Raw genomic sequence first — 13,669 nt, 5'->3', positions numbered from 1 at the left:
GGGTCTGGTTGGAAACCTGTCAAGGGCCATGCCTAAATATAAGCCAGGAATCGTTCCATAGGTAGTACTGCTTACTCGCATTTTAGGTGCAGATCTCGGCAAGAAGCAGCTCATTTTCATTCCAATTATATTTTTTCCTTTCCAACCTATTTCAACAAAGGGGTTTTGCTGGAGAAACGGCATCTTGAGAGCAACCCACGGAGCGATGGTGACACTCAGTGGCCCTGCAGGAAAAGTGCACGTTCTGGGTTTACGGTTTTTCTAATTCAGCAGGAGGAAGACGCTGGTACCAAATGAACCTCATACACGAGTGAGTAAACATCACGGCTTAGCACAGCTGCATCCTGTGCCGTACAGATTCATATAGTACAAGCATGTAAAAACATCTATCCTGACGTGTCTGCATTTGCCTTTTTTTCTACACCATGGAGGTGCAAGGGGAGCAGAAATCTGATTCAGACTGACCTCCAAGCCTGGGGATGTCTTCCTGTTCAGAGAACAGTGTGACATTATTCCCAGTTTACTGGGACATGTAAGTGCAATTTATCCCACTTGCTGCAATAACTGCAGTGTACTTCTTACAGGCTGCCCAGATTTCTTTTGATATACACCTTCTCCCACATAGACAGTAGCCCATCCACAGCCTCACCACATCACTGAATCTCTTCAACAACCTCCTGCTAGCCGTGGGCTGTCTGGCCGATCACCATCTCCTGGAGGAAGAAGACGGGCAGGAAATGGTCATAGCAACCCTAGTTTCTAGTTGCCATTCTGTCCCATCTCTGGGCAAAAGTTCATCTGACTCTGCCAGTTTCTAAGTCCTCTGACCTCTGCAGCCTCGCATTTCAGACAGGTCTTTACATACCACTACCTCTCCCACATCCCTACCCTGCATGCTGTTTCCTTCATGACTGATCTTAGCGTGAATCTGTGCTTCCTATCATTACAAGGCTTCTCCAAGTTTGCAAGCTGAGAAAGTAGAGAGGCTGCAACCACATGTCTCCTCATCTTTGTTTTCTATCCCTCAAAAAAAAAAACAGGTCAATGCATGCCAAACTACCTTTCTGTTCCCTGCAGGGAATGGGAAGTTGGACACAGAAAGAGAAGACCCAAATGCTTTGTCTGTGAGGAGCCTGCACCAGGAGTCAGTTACCTGAAGTACCCTGAAGGCACACTTCTCCTCAACGCCACCTTTAAGATGTGAACTGCATATGAAAGGAAAATCAAGTCAACAAGCAAAAGCTGATACATATCAGTCTACTTGTAAATGTTACTGCCTGGCCATCAAGACACTATCAACTACATTGTTTATCAACATAAGAGAAAGTGTGGTGATAAGCCCACTGTGTGGCAAACTGTACAACACAAGAAGTTACAAGTTTTAGACTTTTCTAAGGAAAGAAGCCTCTTTGAATGTAAAGGTAAGCCACATTCCAGGGCCTCTATTGAAACAAATTATGTTAGCAAAAGAAATCCAAAAATGCTTTAAAAATCACTTATTCATCTATTGCATGTCTTGGATTTAAGTGTGGGCTGATAAAAACACCTTAGTAAGCTATTTGAGCTTGATTGATAGAAAACTGATCTATCGGATAAGATTGAAACTTGGCAAGCCATCACATGTGAATCTACAGGTATGCTTATCTTGCACAGAGATCATCAGACTGAGCCATGGAGTCTCACATGGTTCTCAGTAGTAGCTATTTTAAAAGTCTGTTATTGCCTTGGAGCTACAAGAGACAAATATAGGTCATTGTTTACCACAAAAAGGAGAAAAATAAAAATCTGAATTAACCTTAGAGCCTGTTTATGGTCAACAATCCTCAGTAACAAGTTTTACAATTCCAAACAGCTCTGCAGTGTTGTACTTCTTTCCTGTTTGGGGGCAAAATGTCAGAGAAGTAAGGAAGGCAGATTCATAAGCCATTGCTCTGTCTCCAAACTGGAGCATGTTAGTTGAGCATACAAGTAATATGCATGAGTCAGGATACAGCCATGTATCCAACTTCCTGGAGAGTAACAACAACTTAACTGTCCTATGTCCTAACTTCTCTTTTCATGAGGGCTCCTTTCAGTTTTCTATATGACCATTGCAGAGGCTCTGTGAAAGCTTAGGAAACTGATTCTTCTGCACCCATTAGAAGCAGTGAAGTCTTTCAGTCTTACTTACACAATACTGGCAGATAACCACAAAAGCCCAAATAAGCCATACACGTCAAACGTTTATGATTTATCAGTGCTTCAGCGGATCCCTACCTGTTAATTTTACAAACTCTGCTTCATGTATAGATTATAAATATGCTTTTGATTTTTTATAATGACACCCTAACAAGGTCAGAATCCATTTGGGGCCATCTCAAGTGCTTGCAGTCCTCCTCTTTTAAGGGGCTTTCCCACACATTTTAAGACCTTTTCTTTGAAGAAAATCCCTAGTTATCTGAGATGCTAGTTACCAGGTTGCCTGGTAGCTGCCTTCTGTACTATGCTTTTCAGGACCTTCTTTACGCAGTCCAAAGTTGCAAAACTTCTCAGGAAATTCCGCAATTGTCTCTAGGCCATCTGGGCAACCAAGACCCACACAGTGGTTGTAGTGAGGTGCTGGGAGGAAGTCTCCTGGACATCTCATCTGCCAGCTATTCACACTCCACCTTTGCTTACATACAGCAAAGATTCCTTTCTTGGACTAGAAGATGTTTCCTATGGATGTCACCAAGGACAGTGAGCACCTTTCTACAGTCAGCAGAACTGAACAAGCATCAGATTGCTCACCCAGCACAGACTGGCCACTTACTGCATTGCCTAATATTTTCTCCAAAAGGTGAAGACCTCACTGACTTCTACTGCACATTTGTCTCTTAAGGAAGCTTGCCCATACAGCAGCTCTTTTTCAGCCCTCTGCTTTGTCAGCTTCCTCAGCTCATCTCGTATGCAGCTGAACAACATCAATCTTACTTGAAACTGTAGCCCAGAAAAATCTGTGTTCACATTTCACAGAGTTGATTTCCTTACTTACCTAACCCATGCAGATAAAAGGTGGCAAGACTTCCTATCATTAGAGTCTTGATGGGACTCTTTCTATTTAGATCTAATTTCATGGCCATCTGGTGATATAAACTGCAAAACGAACCCTTGACACATGTCCATTTAGAGGCAGGAGAGACTGGCTCATGGGCACACTGAGCACACTGGCTTACAGGCTTCAGTTTTTATTTGTAACCGCACTATCTGAACCACATTCAACAAGATTAGAGGACCTTGCTCACAAAGCCCTTCAGTTCAGCCCCAATACCCAAGGAAGAAACTTGCCAGGAAGGCAACTGGGAGATTGTAGGGTGCACTTTGTCCTTTCCTGTCCATTGACAGAGCAGCATTGAACAGTACCTATTTACTCCCACGAGATCTTGGGAAGCGGCAATGCTATGAGAGCGCTCCTTGGAGGCCTTTTCCAGTTCCTTTATATTTTTGCTTGAACTCATCCCTGTCCTCTTTTTCATATCAGTTGTCCACAGAATCACTTGGTTCTTCAGGCTTTCTGGATTGACCATCTGAGTTAATGTCTTAATATAATAGTACTGGGCATTGCCAGAGTCTAAACAAGCACAGCCACTGAGGCTGCTGAATAACCCATCCAGACAGTCTGGGCATGGGTAGCTGAAATGGGAAAACTGAATTCAGTTTTAAGGGAAGTGGTTGTGCAAATCAAGTGTCCAAGACAGGGAGAGGATTATCTTCGAAGAAAGCAGGAGGGCCTGTTACAGTCACACTGCGTTTTTAACAAAAAGAAGTGGAGTGGGAAAGAAAGTGTACTACAAATCACACGTAGAGACTGTTTACAGAAAAAGATGAACATTGAATAGTGGTGCATGGTATAAAAGATTATAGTAAAGAAGGTGTAGTTAGGACTGAACTTACAGTACACAAACAAAGCAAACAAAAAAGGGGACTATTACAATTCAGAAGGAGAGGTGAGAGTAAAAAGGTCACCAACTGCAGAAAGATACAGTATGAGTGAAAAAATCGTTTGCCTGAAGGGGACTGTCCTGGGTTTACCAGGAGAAAAACAGAGACATAAAAAGTAACAAGTGAAGTAAGAGAAGACAGAAACAGAACAGAAAACAAGAGGAAGAGTAAGCAGGGGTCTTGCACAAATGGGAAAGAGGCATATAATGCAGTTAGGTCAAGGAGGGAAAGACAGATTTACCAACCATTAAAGTGAAGAGAGAAGAAATACGGGAGTGGACAGAATGCTTGGGGAGGCAGAGAATTTTGGAAGAGGCATGGAATGTTTTGAAAACAAGTGTTTGGGACAAGCAGCTCTGACAGCAGTTTAGACAGGCCGTGTGAGCAATGAGGACTGGGACTTGGGGTTACAGTGTGGGCAGTAGAGGAGCAGGGCAGTGTGAAGGGAAAGTGGACAACCAGGAATAATTACCAGCATGTAGGCGTTGACAACAAACACTACTGGGTAGAGAGTGTCCCAGGACCAGGGGGTGGGCTGGAGCCTTTGTGCTAGTGTTAGCAGCTCTCAGAGCAGGAGACACCCTGAACAAGACAGAATTCTTTGTGCAGGTGATAGAGGGAAGGAGAAAAGGTAACATGTGAAGACAGGAGGGAGAAAGGTGTGCAGGGCGGTGGTGAAGGCACAGACACTAAGACCAGGCAGAGGTCTTAGGGCAGCTTGGCAACCAGGGCTCTGAGAGGAGGGGACTGGCCACATTGGCAGGGGGTGGGGGAGGCAGAGTTTTGGCTTGCCCCTGTGTTCCCCAATACCTAGAGCTCCATCTCAATGTCTCTACTAACCCAAGAGGGTCCTGTCTCCCTTCACCATCCTATGTCCCTACCTTCCCTCTCTCCTCCCCAGTTCTCTTTGCCATCCCTTTGCTGCAGGATCCCCACTTCCAAGAGAGAGGGAGAGAGGGGTTGAGTAAGGTTTGTTCCTGTGTCAGGCCACAACAACCAGGTAAAGGGAATTTCCACTGCTGGGGACTTGAGTGCTTTGGGGGCTTTTGTTGAGGTTACTTTTTTAGTTGTTGTTTGGTTTACATAGTTCTGTTCAGAGCCCTTAAAGTATTATCAAGGTATGTCCTATTCTTTCTCAGCCTGTGATGCTGCCATCACCCACTTTCAGGGTACATAGTGAGGTTTTGGTCCTTTTTAGTTACTAAGGCCATTTTCCCATGTGCTGGAGTTGGAGGGTGCAGAAGGAATTCACCCACACCGTGATTTTTAGGCACCAGCAGTAAAGGTAGTGGGCAAGCCCCCTAAGAAGCAGAAGAGGTGAAATTGCAGGTACAATCAACAGCATACAGGATCCCAATATCTTTTTTCTGCTGTCTCCGTCTGAGTTCAGGTCCACAGCTAGAGCAACCCTACAGTTGGGATGTGGATGAAATTATCTCTGCCTGCCTCTGCTACTAGTCGTAGCTAGACTATGTCAGCCCTAAGGGCTCTTCTGCAGCTCCCGTGATCTATTTTAAACATTTAGTGTCATTTGTTCATCTTCCAGGCTCGTATCTTCTGGGCACCATTTGTTGCTCAGCCTGTGTCTTGAGGGAAGAGCATCCTTTACCAGCCCTAGCTCCAGGAGCATGCCAGTAGTGCAGGACCTATGATGCCATCTAAGTACTGCCCCAGTCTTGATGCTACAAATTGGTGACACACAGCAATCATTTATACAAGTGTTAGTCTTACCCTATATCCATAGTATATGCACATGACTTTAATCTGCTAGATTTCTGAGGTTGTCTTAGCTAGCTACTTGATCCCTTCCAGCAAGACAGGTATATAGAGAAAAGTGTAAGGACAACAAAACCCATTTTCCATGTTACCAGGAAGGTAAAACTGCCATAACCTGAGGAAGATCGTGGATAGTTCACTACATGTAACATCTATTAATGTCTTCTCTTTTCATTAAATTTCTACAGTAATGTTAGCTTTGCATATCCTGCATGCACAAAGCATCCATCACTGCCTCATATTGCTATTTCTCTTTACAACAGATAACTGAATCACTAAAAGGAGATTACAAATGTTTGCTTCCAAAAAAAAAAAAAAAAAAAAGGAAGCACAGGATATAAAAAAACAGCCCCACAAACACATCCAGATCTAACCCTTCTTTTATATGGCTTGGAAGACAGTAGGCATTGAAAGAAAATCCTTGAGTCCTTGATCTAATGGAAGTGGGATCTGAAAGAGATATCTGCAGGATCATGCACTTTTAGAGTTTTTAAAATACTCCTGCTTGACATAAGAAATGGAAACAAACAAGAGGCCACACAACACACCGTGAATGTGGAAGGGTTGTTATTTCAGTCTTACAGCCTCCTTTCATAAGTCACTGTTATACAGTTCTTTTCTGCCTGTTCCTACTCTTCAGTTATGACATAAAGATGATTCAAAAGGCCATGTAGTAAACCAGATGAGGGTTAGAAATGTCTTTTTTTGCTTAGAGTTTGTTTGTAGACAAATCGTTTTGTTAACTCTATTGAGAAGGTACCCCAGAGATAGGACTCAGGGAAGAGAGGAAGAATAAAGCCACTATGATGACCAAAAGCAAAGTATGCAACCATGACCTAAGTAATGTTTCTCTTTTTTTCAGGCATTAAAATCTTTATCAACTGTCAAGTCACTGCCTTATCTCCATATTCCACATACTTTATTTCACTTGATCCCAAATTACTGTGTATTAAGCCAGGTTTCATGTGGAAATTTAGGATCAAAGGAAACAGGGTGCATCCAACACAGCAGAGAGCCAGGTCGATGAAGTTTTCCTTATGGAAGCAGAGAACTCAGATTATTGGTTGCAGAGTCAGGGCATTCTAGTAGGAACCTTCTTTGAGATATCTATGAAAGAAAGAGCAAGAAAAGACAAATTGCCTGGTGAACTTTTAGGAAGCTGTCTAAGAGCTAAGAGAACTTAGACAATGTCATCTTTCTGTCATTGAAATAGGCACTTCCAGTTGCATTCATATTTGAGATGCTGTAAGAACTGCACATGTGAAGAGTGTATGGAAATGGAATAAAAATAGACCTTCTTAACCTTCCATGGTATGGTAAGGCCTTGGTCTCCATTGAGATTATACCTGGGCTAGAAGCTATGCCCACAACTAGATTCCAATTCACCCTGCAGACCAAGAAGGCTCTACAGGACCTGAGGGAATTAAATACAGAGTAGAGATGGGGTGCTTTGCTTGCTTACCACCAGTCCTCTACTTTGTGTCAGCTGTTTCCACCTTGGAAGCTTGTTAAGACTAACCTGAACTGCAAGGGAAAACATACTCTCTTGCTGTGTGGTCATCTGTAGAAACAAAAGAGAAAGAGCAGTGAGCTGCAGAACTGCATTGTAGGGTAGCACCAGGCTTCTTACTCTTTAACACAACCATTCCATTACCTTAATTTTTTTTTTTACCCTTCACACTGTGAATGCAGAACAGAAAAATATCTACTTTGGGTCAACCAATGTTCTGTTTTTCAGCATACCTCCCATACAGCTGTAAAAGACCCCTGTATGCATTGTGATGCCTTCTAATACAAAGACGTTTTTGTAAGCAGAGACCCTTTCATTAGTGTGTCCCAATAGCCTTGCTTTTTTATGGATAATTAGTATTCTTACATGAGATATCAATTTTTAAAATGTATGTACTAAACACAAAAATTCTTGTACAGGATGGAATAGTAAAGAGAGCAGGTGACAATATTTAGCTCTGTAAATGCCAGATTAAGAAGTCTTGTCCTCTTGATATGGTGTGGAAAGTGGAACAAGAATAGAATTCACTATACAGCATGTAGGCCTTTGGTACTGCTTTCTGAATCTTCAGTGATAGTTTTTCCATTTTGTTCTCAAATTATATAAAAAAATAAATAAATAATTCTTAATGTTCCATCTGCTGTTTTGGCTCATACTGAGAGACTCAAAATAACTCCAGGATCTCTTTTCTTTGTGCTGGTAGTTTATTTAGAGCTTTAAAGGGTAAGAAATTATTTTCCTATTACCCTCCCTGGATAGTAAGATTTTCACACTTGAAAAGCACAGAACTAAATTCTGCCTTCTGGTGGATCAGGGTTGCAGCATGAACACTGATTTTAAATAAATTTTGAAGTATTTTCAAAAGTGCCAAGGAGCTGGAGGAAACATCCTAAATTGACAGAGAAGCTTTCTTTCCACAGAGACATAGCTTGAAGCTAGAGGAAGTGAAAAAAAACAGTCATTTTGAATACATACGCACCACAACATAATCATAGTGCCAGGCAGTCTCATCTGAAGAACAGAAAAGCAATTGATTCTGTTTCTTGAATGTCAGAGTTTAATACAGAAGAAACCCAAGTTTGGAGTTGCAGGAAAAAGCGCACCAGAATAAGGGAGATAGGGAATACGGGACATAGACAGAACTGTGTCTGAATGGGGGTATAATAGTTATTCTTTGCTTGTGTCACTGAGATCTCACCTGGCTTATAGTAGTCGTAGACATACACTGTTGCCGCTTTCAGGTTCTGAACTTCAACATCTTGTTCCACTGAGATGTTAAACTTCAGAGAAGTCTTACCCAGCTGGAGAGAAGAATTGGAATTAGCAGAAATCCACTGGCCATCTCAAAGTCATCTATATACCAACTTTATTCACTCTGCATCAGAGATTTCTTTTTCTGTCTTTCCAGGTTCTTCCTCTTCCTTTTCTGCCAAAATTTTAACACCCTTGACCAGCCTACAGATTTGCATTTCTGACCTCTGAGAGTCCTGTACAAACTACCACAGTTGCTGTTACTTGAATAGGCAGTTCCCTGTGGTCTTTCTCTTACCTCTTCCAAGTAGATTGTGACTTTGTCTGGTTTTACCTCTGTCTTTTTTGCCAGAGGTATCTTCTCCAGCTGCATAGGAAGACAGGAGATGAGCTTGGTTAGCACCGGGTCATTGGCCTTCCCTGTTCTCTCACACCAACTTTAGTATTTGTCAGTGAACCACTGCTGACCAAAGCATTCAGCCTAGTCGGGGGAAGACCTGCATAACCCAGTTATAATGGTACTAAAGTTGCTGGGAGTGCACAAAGTCTCAGGACTTCACATATGGGACAACTGTCCTTGAGCCATGTTCCTACTTTCAGCATTTGCAGCGAAGGGAAACATGGGTAATAGGAGGATATGATATATCTTCCCTGTTATCTCCTGGAACACTGGAGCATGTAATTGAACAACTCTACAGGATTCAACACCACTTTATCGAGTATCCCTACAAATGGTACTGGAAATGGCAAAGGGTCTCAGTACACCCCCAGATGATTCTAATTAGGTGCTTTCCAGCTCCTCTCTAACCTCTCACTGCATATGTGATGCTTACTACTGAACATGGAAAACAAGTGGAAAATTGCCTTGTGAAATAGCCCACTGTATCTTCACTTTCTTAGTTTAATTAATTTGTAGCAAGATAAGTAGATACCAGCAGTAGATTCTCCAGCAGTTCTTAAATGTTTGGATATTTCTGGCTCAACTACATCAGAAAACCACATTTTCATATCTTCAGGGAAGGCCAGAGGCAAAAGTCTTACCTCTTTCACAGAGCTCTTCACAGGAATGAACCCTGACAGCATCTCCACCACCACCAGTGCCATGTTACTGGTCTCACGGTCCCCTACGTAACTGAAAACCAGGAGAGAAGCACATTAGATGTGGAAGGCATCACAGCATGTCTAGGAGATACTAATGAACACTTCCAACCTCTGGACTGCTCTACGGTGATGTGAAAGCTCAGCAGAATGTCTAATTGATAAGAGAAAAGGACAAAAATTTGCCCCCATCTACTTGCTCATTATTAAAAAAGATTGTGCAGTGAATGTGTTATGGTTAATGTGTTATGGCTTCATGCCCTCTGCAACATGGAGATGTTACTTTCGAGACAGTAAGGTATGGAGAATATGGACCAAGACACTCATCCTAGACAGATATGTGATGTGATGGCTTGACTTCGCAAATGAATATTTGGGAAGGGCTTTACCTACACTTACTACAAGTGCGCTGATGACTAGAAAGGCCAATGTGGGATAGGCAAATCCGGTTGCTTTTTGCAGGATTAGACAGATGCAGGCAAGTGAAATAAGGATGGGGACTGGAATTGTTGCTATCTGGTTCCAGCAGAGGTTCACACTACAGGAGAATGCACCTCAGGGCTGGTTCAACCCATGCTGCCAAGTGTCCCTCAGGGAGGGAGCTCTGGCTCTTGGGAACTATGCCATCTCAGCTGCTAGTGCTCTTGGACTCCTGAGCCGCTCTATGCTGACTGAAATAGTTGCTGTGGCATTGCAAATGCATTCCCATGCTTCTTCAGGCCTCAGTTCATGATCTCTTTGGGATCTATGGAGAAGAAGAGAGTCTTCCCCTGTGTCTTTGTCTCCAGAGACAGGAGGTTTTTAGGGGGGGTTTGATCATGTTACTGGGCTCCACTGAAGAAAGACCTTCAAGGAATCTCATACCTGACAGACACATGGATGTCAAGCTGTTCCCTGACACCATCATATTCTCTTGGTGCTGTTTCCACATCTAGAATGAAGACTTCTTCTTTTTCTGGTGGCGGGATGTTATAGTACAAAGTGGTCTGGTGGGGAGGAAAATATCTCTGTGAAGTGTCCTGGGGCTTCCCTGTGTGAGCTAAAGGACTACCTGTGCCTCCCGCCTTTAAGGAATTGGTAACCAGTGGCTAACACAGTTGGCCCCAGCTGTGCTTTCTGTTCAGATGTGCTGTTTAGCACACAGCATCAGTTACATCTGCCAAATGTAACCCTCAGCATGGAGGCTTAGCTATCTGTGATCCAAGACCTTATTCAGTACAAAAATGTCTCAGTCTTACTGGAAAAAAAAAAAAAATCATTAAGATGTGAGAAAGTACATTAGTTAAAACATTGCCCACAAGAAGAAATATGACTGTTAACTGTTGACATGAGAACAGTTATCAGTTCCAGGTCTCAAGAGGAAAAATCCTGACAAAACAAGTATAAAACCTGAAAGAAAGAAAGAGTAAAGAATCAGAAGAAGACAATTCAGCAAGAGGGTTGATCATACTCCAAAGAGCAGTATAGGCCAATCTTCCTCCACCTGCCTGGTGCCTGACTGGTCAGCAGTATTCATCAGATGTCTTACGCTTAACTGTAGTCAAGTCTAGCCAAGCCGTACAAGTCCTAGTTACTTCCTACGTGCATTAACAATAAATTATTATTGTGTCCTCTTGTCTATACACTGCTTGTAGATTCTCTGAACAGAGATATACAGTGCTCAGCTCCTGAAACAATGACATCAGCAACATATGCTCAATATAGAAGCAGGTACTGTTCTGCATCTCATCACTCCTTACTTCAGATCTGCTGGTCTCTTTAAAATGACATGGCTCTATAGGGACAGCAAAGCTGAGACATTTCTGAGATGAAGATACCATAGACGGTAACAATAAAATCATGTCAACAGAGTATACCTGAGCTCCTTCAAGCTCAACATGATTCTGCCTAGAAAACCAAATCCTACTCAGAATCTGAGGCTATAGTGTCTCCTTAGAGCCAAACCTCGCTTGAATAGTCAGTGGCAAAACCTGACAGTTCTTTTCCTTGTATATACTCACCTGTACATAAACACAGCCACTGCCAGTTGCTTGTACTGTGTACATCCCTGGGACTGCAAGGAGAGATGTCTGATGCAGGACCAACTTGTTGTTCCTGTGCACATGGAACTCCAATGGAGAAGTCTCCTTGCCTTTCACTGTCACCTTTACATCTTTGATCTCCTGAGGAATCAGGGCTGCATACTGAGCAAGGGCCTGCAGGCTAACAACTGTGTCCTGAAGGTAGAGAGAGAGTCACTTTGCTGTGGAACCATGCAGTACAAGATGCAGTACACTAGCTCAGGCACTGAGGGGAGAACAGCACTCCTCATGGCCCCAGTTCACACTCTGACACAGGCAGGGTCTATGCCGCTAAGTGCATAGGTAGGGTCTATGCCACAGGCAGCTGGTTTACTTTCTGTTAGCTGTAAAGGGTGGCTTCTGAGCTCTGGGGTTAGCAGTCCCAGGCTCTGGGTAATCTCAATTACAGCACACAGAAAAAGTGTTTCCCCCTGGCATTCCCCTTCCCAAGCAGGCTTATGTATGCCTGTCTGCAAAGGATGGATCTAGAGTGATGTGCACATGAGAAGTGTGCACACCACTCCAGACACAGTATCTCTCTCCTTCCCCCATGACTTCCTCCAACTTGTTACCTGTGTGGAAGCAAATCCACCAAAGGCATTTCTTTTTCCACTGAGCCAGTGCACAATCTTGCTTACTGAGGCTTCACTGAATGCCAAGTCTGGTTTGGAGACATGAGCCAGAAGGATGTAGGCTACTGTCTCAATCATAGAAGAAGAAGATTCTTCACTACTGGAATGTGATGTCAGAAGTTCTGCTGATGGGGAGAGAAACATGTGGAAGAGAAGAACTTATGAACATCAACTTCTCCTGCCCTAGTATCCTTCAAGGACTGGCAGTTTCCTGTATACCATTGGAAATACATGTGCCTTCCAGGGCACCTCAGGCAGAAGCCAATCACTTGTGTTGCTTTTGTGCTCTGAAGGGCCACCCTTCTATAACAGGTTCCACTTTTTTCCTTTGAAAGCACAGAGAGATCCAGGCCCTAAATCCTCAGAGTTCCTCCAGAAAACAATTTTCCTAGAAACTATTGACCCTGAACAGAGGCTTTTTGCTTAAAGTACAGTCCTAGTCTTACTAATCTCTGTGTACTGTGTATATTCAAAGCTACGTACTCAAGCTTTGACATTTTTTGCTGTTTCTGCGTTTCCCTAGGACTGTATAACAGGGCTCCCCATGCTGAAAAGCTACAGGATCCATTTCCAGTCATTTGTACCTATTGTGCAAGAATTGGTCACTCTTTGAATGAGAATTGCTGATGGGCTACCAGAGAAGCAAAACTACCCAACTCACTTTGTTGGCATCCTCACTATGCAGTGTATAGGCTAGGACAATTTAAGCTACAGCTGGCCTCCCACCTATGATCTAAGCTTATAGGCATTGAATACATCTGAGTCCAGCCAAATATTTTGCTATGGTGATGATAGGGAGCTAACCAAAGTTCAGCTAAGAATTTAGCTTAATTGAGTGTAGGTATCTCCTGCAAAGGTACAAATATGAAACCTTGAAATGCTTTAAATTCTAAATCAGTTTTCAGAACAAACCTTCACTTTAGAAATAGAATCACAAAATCACTTGTTTGCCCAAAACTAGCATAAAGACTTTAGAGTTTAGCTCAGAGATAAACAAGGACCCCACATCTATGGACTGGTATAACTTCATTACGCTTATCAGAATGGAAGGGATTTGCATGAGGGATTTGTCATTTACTACTCCCAAGGCAGTGTAAGCAGAAGTTTTAAATGAAGTGGTAGAAGGTTTCTTGAAGATGCAGCTACAGCTGACCCACAGATTAACCTTGAGTCTTTAAAAAGCATCAAATTCCTCTTTAAGATCCACCCGTAATCCTGCTAGTGAGGCTAATACAGAAAGGTGTCTCTAGCCAGCAGAAGATAAATCTCTGAGGCAGAGATTCTCCAGCAGGCAAACTGCAGTCACATCCTCAGACTCAGTAGGCAGAACACACACATTTAAACATGTAGGACACCTTTCCCACTCTTACAACTCCATTGCT

At 42.9% G+C, this 13,669-nt stretch overlaps 1 protein-coding gene across 6 annotated transcripts in view; it reads right to left on the bottom strand.

Moving 5' to 3' along the window:
* Nucleotides 1-6,286: 6,286 nt before the first annotated feature.
* LOC136012337 (alpha-2-macroglobulin-like protein 1) overlaps nucleotides 6,287-13,669 on the bottom strand; it is a 30,671-nt gene continuing 23,288 nt past the window's right edge. For 4 of the 6 annotated variants that reach the window (XM_065675498.1, XM_065675527.1, XM_065675516.1 and 1 more), the window contains exons 30-37: nucleotides 12,228-12,412; nucleotides 11,596-11,811; nucleotides 10,460-10,581; nucleotides 9,539-9,629; nucleotides 8,796-8,864; nucleotides 8,445-8,547; nucleotides 7,256-7,297; nucleotides 6,287-6,843 (exon numbers count right to left, since the gene is read on the bottom strand). In XM_065675498.1, coding sequence (XP_065531570.1) covers nucleotides 6,809-6,843; nucleotides 7,256-7,297; nucleotides 8,445-8,547; nucleotides 8,796-8,864; nucleotides 9,539-9,629; nucleotides 10,460-10,581; nucleotides 11,596-11,811; nucleotides 12,228-12,412 — 863 coding nt within the window. In that variant the 3' untranslated portion in view covers nucleotides 6,287-6,808. Of the gene's footprint in view, nucleotides 6,844-7,198; nucleotides 7,298-8,444; nucleotides 8,548-8,795; nucleotides 8,865-9,538; nucleotides 9,630-10,459; nucleotides 10,582-11,595; nucleotides 11,812-12,227; nucleotides 12,413-13,669 lie in introns of all 6 variants that reach the window. The other 2 variants (XR_010611681.1, XM_065675507.1) reach the window with 2 other exon arrangements.

Source organism: Lathamus discolor, chromosome 1, assembly GCF_037157495.1.
Source record: "Lathamus discolor isolate bLatDis1 chromosome 1, bLatDis1.hap1, whole genome shotgun sequence".
NCBI classification, from domain to species: Eukaryota; Metazoa; Chordata; class Aves; order Psittaciformes; family Psittacidae; genus Lathamus; species Lathamus discolor.
The sequence above is the reverse complement of the archived record's forward strand: the minus strand, read 5'-3'. Positions and strand labels throughout refer to the sequence as shown.